The following is a 7,856-nucleotide window of genomic DNA, read 5'->3' as shown; positions in this document are numbered from 1 at the left end:
ATTTCTTCACAAAAACTACCAAACCCAGAATACATTGCAAATTTCTCCTGTCCAATAGGAGCCCTCCATGTAGCGGGGCGCGGAGCCCGGCTCTCGCAACCCAAGATGGCGGATGAGAGTGAGACAGCAGTGAAGCTGCCGGCACCTTCGCTGCCGCAGATGATGGAAGGGAACGGAAACGGCCATGAGCACTGCAGCGATTGCGAGAACGAGGAGGACAACAGCTACAACCGGGGGTAACGGGATCCTCGTAGCCCAATTCCTGTCCGGTCTCCCACAAGCTGGGTCTCTGGGGTGCGGGGAAGTCACCGGGAGCTTAGTCTAACCCCACCCCCATGTTCTTATTGGCTAAGCCACTGAGATCCTGCCTAGCGATTGGTTTTTGCCTTTGTCATTTACTAGGGTGGGTGCTCAGAAATTAAGGGTCGGAGACATGCTATACTTTTATTATATAAAAAGTTCTGTATAGTGTACCATTCGTGTGCTTCAGGCACGATGGGGAAAAATAATATTTTGAACCGTGGCTCTCAATAGTACAACGCAGAGCAATTTAGAAACTGCAGTTCAGAGGAACGTTACTTATAAAGGTGAATGAACAACGTGACTAGCAATAAACTAATAATAAAGCATTTCGTTGTAGTTCACGGTCAATGAGGAAATTCACCAGGCTATACAAGCCATGTATATAATTATGTTGTAAAATATTACTGCCAGAGAGTTCCGAAATACAAACTCACCTTATAAATCCTGTTATTAGCGATGTGATAATGTTTTGACTTATTCGGTGTTTATTGCCTCAAATAACCCGTAAGTATTATTATAGTTAGTCTTCTTGTACCTTCTTAACGTAGTGAAGTAACTCGAAACCTCAACAAACTTACGTTGCTTTTTGGAGAATACGTGGTACTCAGGGATACTACTGCATATCTTGTACTTTAGGGTCTTTCCGGGATGTTTGTTTGTTTGTTTGTTTGTTTGTTTGTTTTTTGAGACAGGTTCTCGCTGTGTAGTTCTGTCTGGCCCGGGACTTGCCATGGAGAGTAGGTTGTCCTCAAACTCAGATGCTCTTGTCTCTGCCTCCCAGTATAGGGACTATTGTTACAGGCCACCATGTAGCTCCTACTATAAGTAGTTGCTGTCGTTTGTTACTGGAAAGAAGAGATGGGCAAGATATTTGAGTGTTGCTTTTCTTTTCTTTTTTTTCCAAATTAATACATCTGTAAACCAGCCCCAGTGAATAATTTATTTTGTTCACATTATTTGTCTGCTGCTAACTCCCCCACCGTCTATCTGTCTATATGCATAAGTATATTTTTCGTGTAATTGTCTGAGTGTGATTTTTAAAACCAGACTTTGTTATAGCCAACTTGTCATTAGCTGTAACTGGCAGCGTTGTTTGTTTGTTTTTCGACACAGAGTTTCTCTGTATTGTTTTGGAGGCTGGAACTCGATCTGTAGACCAGGCTGGCTTCCAACTCACAGAGATCCCCCTGCATCTGCCTCCCGAGTGCGGGGATTAAAGGCGTGGGCCACACCGCAGGGCCATGACTGGCAGCTTTAACTTCCGCCTTTCCCCCAGTGAACACTGAGGTAAAGGTGGAGGTCATAACCTTTGGATGCACTCTTACTTAGTCTGTCCTAGAGATGCTTGAGCAAAGGATCAAGTGGTTAGCAGTTTGCCTGGGGGTGAGTTTTAGATTTAAAAAAATTCTAGCTTCTTGTTCTTTACCAGAATGAAAAAAAAACCTCACAAGAATGTGGCAGAAAGGAAGCTTGCCAAATTTGATTTTTTGACTGTTCTGTTGTTGTAACTCACAACAGATCTAATGGAACAGCCGTGTTTGAGCCAGCTGTTCCCAAGAATGGGGTTGCTGAGGAAGAGGAAGTAGGAGCTGGAAGAAGGGACAGGACAGGCCTCTTGAGGGAAAAAAAAAATCCCCACCAAATGAGAGTGCTGAATGTGAAAGTCATTCTAGAAGTGAAAGTATGAGGTTTTTTTTCCTTTGTTCATTCTGTAATTGCTCCATTTTTCTCTGTGAAGCTGTTGCCCTGACCAGTGTTAATCTTTTTTTTTTTTTTAATGGGTTTTGTACTTTGAAAAACTGTGATCAGTTTGCAAAACTTTGCCAGAGCTGGGGTGTAGCTCAGCCATAGAGCGAGTGCATACCGTGTTGCAGGCCCTGGTGTTCAACCACAAGCATGAAAACCAAGAAAATCCTGTTTGCCAGGAAGTTCTTTGTTTTAGTTATAGTACCATAGAGTAATAGCTCCCCTTTCCCCAAATCTTTGGGAGTGACCCTGTCCCCCCCCAACCCCAGAGGGAAGGTGTTTAATTACCAGGTATGGTGTGAGAAAATTAGATTAAATTACAAAATCTAGGGGCCTGTGAGAATGAGTTAGTTTGGAGGGGACAGGTAAAAAACAAAGGTTCTAGTCAGTAGAGAGTCTACTTGTGACACTTAGAACCGGCATTTCCCATTAAATTTCAAGGCAAAGTATCTTGGAAAGAGACAGCATCACCCTGGGAAAGTATGAACTTTGGAGTCATTCAAACCTGTTTTGAGCAGGGTGTGGTGGTGCAATCATTTAATCCCACTGCTGGGAGCCACAGGATGTCTGTGAGGTCAAGGCTAGCCTGATCTATATAGCTAATAAGCCAGGACTATATAGTAAGTCTGTCTACAGAAACAAACTGAAGCCTGCTTTGAAAGCCTGGTTGTGATCCCAAGATCAATAGCTGTGGTCTTGGGAAAGTTTCCTTATCTCCAGTTGTTTATGAAATTAGAGAGAACAGTAAGAGTAGCCCAGCTCTCCTTTTCTTTTTTCTTTTTGTAGTGTTTTTATTTAAATTAGAAACATGAATGCTTTATATGTCAATCCCAGCTCCCTCTCCCACCCCTTAGCTCTCCTTTTCTTTCTTCAGATATTCCCCTAACTTTCCCCAGCTTGCCTTCCATTACTTTTTTACAGACTGTTCCTTTGTAGTTTTATTATAGTAGTAAATAACGTGTTTGAGAATTTACTGTGTGTGTCCAGATCTCTGCTTCAAGGGCTATCAAGGTACTTGAGGACAAGGATTATGCCTGGAGGTGACTGGCGCTTAGTAGGTGATACTGAATGTTTGGTGAATGAAGGCAAATATTAAAGTGCCTGGCCTATCTTAGTGCAGGATGTTGTATAGCTCAGGCTGCCCTTGAACTCATTTTACATTGAGAATGATCTTGAATTTCTAGTTCTCCTGCCTTGACTTCTTTAGTTCTGAGATTGTAGACACATCTTCAGTCTCAGGTTTTCTTTCTTTTCTTTTCTTTTTCTTTTTTTTTTTTTTTTTTTTTTTTTTTTTGGTTTTCGAGACAGGGTTTCTCTGTATTGTTTTGGAGGCTGTCCTGGAACTTGCTCTGTAGACCAGGCTGGCCTCGAACTCACAGAGATCCGCCTGCCTCTGCCTCCCGGGTGCTGGGATTAAAGGCGTGCGCCACCAATGCCCAGCTCAGTCTTAGGTTTTCTGCATGCATGCATGCATGTGTGTTGGAGGTCAGAGAACAGTTTTGGGGGGTCAGTTCCCTCCTTCCATCTTGTTAAGGCAGGGCTCTTGTTGTTTCTGCCTTGCTATGCACTCTTGGTTAACTGGTTCCCCAGCTTCCAGGTGATTCTCCTGTCTCTTCCTTGAGCCCCATCCTAGGGGTGCTAAGATTGCAGGCTTGTGCCACAGCATCCAGCTTTTTTCTGAGGATGGAACTCAGGTAAACCAGGCTTTCCCAGCAAGCACTTTTTTCCTGGACCTTCCTACCTATCGCATTTTGTGAAATACCTGAAGAAACCAGCCACCCTCCAGTTTATTATGGAAGTTGATTTTTTTCTTTTTGAAGTGTTTCTTGCCCCCCTTTTCCTTTTTTATTTATTTTAATTAAAAAAATTTAATTGTGTGTATATACATGTGAGTGCAGGTACCCAAGGAGGGCTTTTAAAAGCACTTCAGTCCCCTGGACCTGGAATTATGTGTGGTTATGGACCCCTCAACATGGGTGCTGGGAACTGAACTCCTACAGTATTGGTAAACATGCTGTTAACCTCTGAGGCATCTCTGCACCTACCCACCCCAGATGTATTGCATTTTAAGTTTGTATTTGTTTTGCATATGGGTGTGTGTATATATGTGGGTGCCCAAGAGATACTGTATCCTATGAAGAAATTTAAGAAGAAAGGTGCTGGGTAAATATAGTAGTGCATGTCTGTAATCTCAGGAGACTGAGGCCAGATTGCCACTCGTTTGAGACCACTGCAGAACAGTGTGTATAATTAAACAAGGAAAGAAAGTAGATTTTTTACTTTTAGACAGTGTTAAGCTGTTGCTGGGATAGAACACTCTGAACAAAAAGCATTTAGAAGCATTTAGGTGAGGAAAGGTTATATATACACATATGTAGTATGTGCACATAGTATACATTATATAGCTTACACTTCCAGGCTGCAATCCACTGTTGAGGGAAGACAGGATAGGAACTCAAAGGCACAAGCCATGGAGGGGCACTGCTTGCTTGGTGATTCACTCCTACACTTATGCTTAACTAGTTTCCTCCTCCGATGATTTTACATTTATTTCTGTGTCTGTTGTGTGTGTGCGCTGGTGTCTGTGGAAGCCAGAAGAGGATGTGGGTTTCCATGGAGTTACAGATGGTTGTGAATCACCCTGTATGGGTGCTAAGAACCAAACTTGGGTCCTCTAGAAGAACAGCTATTGCTTTTGTACAATACAGGATCTTACTATGTAGTTCTGGCTGGTCTGGGACTTGTACCAGGCTGGCCTTGGATTCACAGAGATCCACCTGCCTCTGCAACCCAAGGGCTAAGATTACAGGAGTGTGGCACCACACCCAGCCCAACTAGTAATTGTTAGGCCATTTCTTTGGGCTCTTAATTTCCTTCGTTACAGCTCAGGACCGCCTGCCTAGAGATGGTGCTTTCCAGAGTGGACTGGGTCCTCCTGTGTCAGCCCTCAAGGCATGTCCACAGGCCAATCTGATCTAGTTCCTCAATCCAGTCTCTCCTCTCAGGTGAGTGACTTCAGGCTGTGTCAGGTTGACAAATGTAACTAGGACAGAAGGTAAATGCCACAAAGCTTTCCTTACTTACTTTGTCCTTCTTTTGTCTCACAATGACTGTACCCATGCTGTTTGTTGGCTTATAACTGCATCTAGCACTTGAGAAGAAGAAATCTTTTTAGTTTTTAGGGGCTCTCTTCATGTCTCTCTTCAGCTTTTGGTTTCTCAAAACTAGATCAAAGCAAAATGAAGAGAACTCTCATCACTGATATCAAATAAGTATTCTAATTATGTTTCCTAATTAAATGGTAGTTAAAAAGAAACTAATCAAGAGCTGCTTCAAAGATTAGAAACTGGAGAGCAGAAGAAATTAAAAGTAAATGAAGCCTATTTCAGGGACACTGCTGCCCATGGCAAACTGGTTTTGCTGATCTCCCAATTGTTGAACTAATAAGCTCACTCCAAAATTCATCAGCTTTGCCAAGCTGCCAGTTAACCCTTTCTCTCTGGAGCTTGGAGAATAGGGACTCCTATTTAGCCTTTTCTCTTAATTTTTTAAAATTGGAACTGTCCATTTAAAAACAAATAATTGCATTTATGTATTTGTGTGTATGTTGTATGAATGTTTTGTGTAAGCATAGCGAGCTTGTGGGGGTCAGGACTACTCATGGCTCTGTTGTACCATGTGGTCCTTGGGGACCAAACTCAGGTCGTCAGACCTTCCTATAAACACCTTTATCCACTAAACCCATCTTACCTGCCCCTCCATTTTTTAAATTTTTATTTATTTATTTTTCATTTGGGTTTCTTGAGACAGGGATTCTCTGTGTAGCCCTGCCTGCCCTGGAACTCAGATCTGCCTGCCTTTGCCTTCTAGTGCTGGGATTAAAGGTCTGTGCCACCACACCTGACCACCTCCATCCTTGTTTGTTTGTTTTGTTTCAGCTTGTAGTGAGGCTGGCTGCAGACTTGTAGGAGAGGATAACTGCCCCAGCCTCCCAAGGGCTAGAATGACAGGATGAGCCACAACTTCAAGTTCAGCAAGCTCTACTCGTCAAGCCTCTCTCTGATTCCTCAGAGACGTGTCCATGTGATTGCTCCTTTTTCTTTCTTTCTTTCTTTCTTTTTTTTTTTTTTTTTTTGGTTTTTCGAGACAGGGTTGCTCTGTGGCTCTGGAGGCTGTCCTGGAACTCCCTTGGTAGTCCAGGCTGGTCTCGAACTTACAGAGATCCACCTGCCTCTGCCTCCCGAGTGCTGGGATTAAAGGCGTGCGCCACCAATGCCTGGCGTGATTGCTCCTTTTAAAGCACATGGAATAGTATGTTCTTTATGTTAAGCACCTGATATTAACAACTGAAATGCCTTGCCAGGGGCAGTGCTTGCTTTTCCTGGTTTGTCTAGTGTTCTGATTTTGGAGCAGCTGAAGGCTGACAGTAGTTGCATGCCTGCTGTTAGTGTGTGCTAAACCCTGTGCGAGCACCTCTGATTTCACTTGGGAAGATGAGTTCTGCTTTTCTTGTGAGCCTCCACCTCGCCCTGCGCTCCGTTTTGAACTTGCGGATGTTTTCCATCTGGGATTGACTTCTGTATTCTGAATGTCCCCCCATGTGGAAGTCAGGGGACATCTTGAAGGACTCTCCATTCCACCATGTGGATCCTGGCTTCAAACTCAGGTTATCAGGCTTGGCAGTGGGCATTTTACCTGCTGAGCCATCCACGCTCCAAACTCCCATTCTACTAATTGGTGGGGATATGTGGAGCTTGGGGTGTAGTACCCAGTGATCCAGCAGCCACAGCAGTACAGAGAGATGCAGCTGATACTGATGTGTGCCCTTGCTTCCTCCTGAGTGTCTTTAAATGTCCCTCTGTTCATTTGTCTCTGGGCTTTGTGAGTGCTAGGAGGATTGCTGGTGAATATGTCACATCCCAAAGGGTAATTTCTTTTGCAAAAGACTCTCCTGATGTTGAAATTAGAACTAGAGTTCAGGACTTATTTTAGTACCTTTCTGTGGAAATCTTACAAGAATTAGCTTATAGCTTTCAGCTCAGCCACCAAGAGCCCATCCTGCTCTTCCAAGGGACCAGAGTTTGGCTCTAGAATGCAGCCCAGGAGGCTTGTAACTGCTGCTACTCCAGCTCCAGGGAATCTGACACTTTCTGGTCTCCAAGAGCATTGGTACACACACATATAAACATACTTAAAAGTTAAATTTTGAAATTGCATACGATCCCATAGGCCTTTAATACTAGCACGTGAGAGGCAGAGGCAGGCAGCTCTGTGAGTTTGAGGCCAGCCTGGTCTACATAGAGGGTTCCAGGGCAGCTAGGGCTACCATAATGAGACCCTGTGTCCAAAAAAATGGTGGGGAATAAAGACACATGCCCTGGTACATGAGAGGCTGGCATAGGAGAATCTTGAGTTCAAGGTTAGCCATGGTGAGTTCCCTTCCATTACAGATTTTCCCTTCTGCACTTTGCTCTCAGACACCTGCAGTCTGTGCTGCAGACAGCGCCATTTGAATAGTGCTTTGACTTAGGAATAGGACATGACCTAAGGAGGGTGATGGTGAGGAGGAAGTTGGTCATTGAAAATCCCAACCAAGGCACAGGAAGAAGAGCACAGCACTTCACTGCTTTCTTGGAATGTCGGCACAGCTGTCCTGTGCAAGCAGCACCAAAAATGTTTGACTGACCTCTTTTGGGCTGAAGCTTTTCTGAGTTTTATTTTAGCCCATTGTGCCTAGAAAGCATCAGGCGAGCATAAAATTGTTGAACTAGTAGCTATGTGTACAGTGTAGTAGGAAGGGCTGTGAG

At 43.9% G+C, this 7,856-nt stretch overlaps 1 protein-coding gene across 1 annotated transcript in view; it reads left to right on the top strand.

Moving 5' to 3' along the window:
- Positions 1 to 69: 69 nt before the first annotated feature.
- The window catches only part of Nmt1 (N-myristoyltransferase 1), a 31,179-nt gene continuing 23,392 nt past the window's right edge, over positions 70 to 7,856 (top strand). Inside the window, exon 1 of the mRNA XM_040749801.1 lies at positions 70 to 236. Within this exon, the coding sequence (XP_040605735.1) occupies positions 106 to 236 (131 nt within the window). The 5' untranslated portion in view covers positions 70 to 105. The remainder of the gene's footprint in view (positions 237 to 7,856) is intronic.

This window comes from Mesocricetus auratus, unplaced genomic scaffold (assembly GCF_017639785.1).
Source record: "Mesocricetus auratus isolate SY011 unplaced genomic scaffold, BCM_Maur_2.0 Super-Scaffold_100007, whole genome shotgun sequence".
In the NCBI taxonomy this organism is placed as follows: Eukaryota; Metazoa; Chordata; class Mammalia; order Rodentia; family Cricetidae; genus Mesocricetus; species Mesocricetus auratus.
Note: the sequence above shows the minus strand (reverse complement) of the source record. Positions and strands in the feature narration are given on the sequence as shown.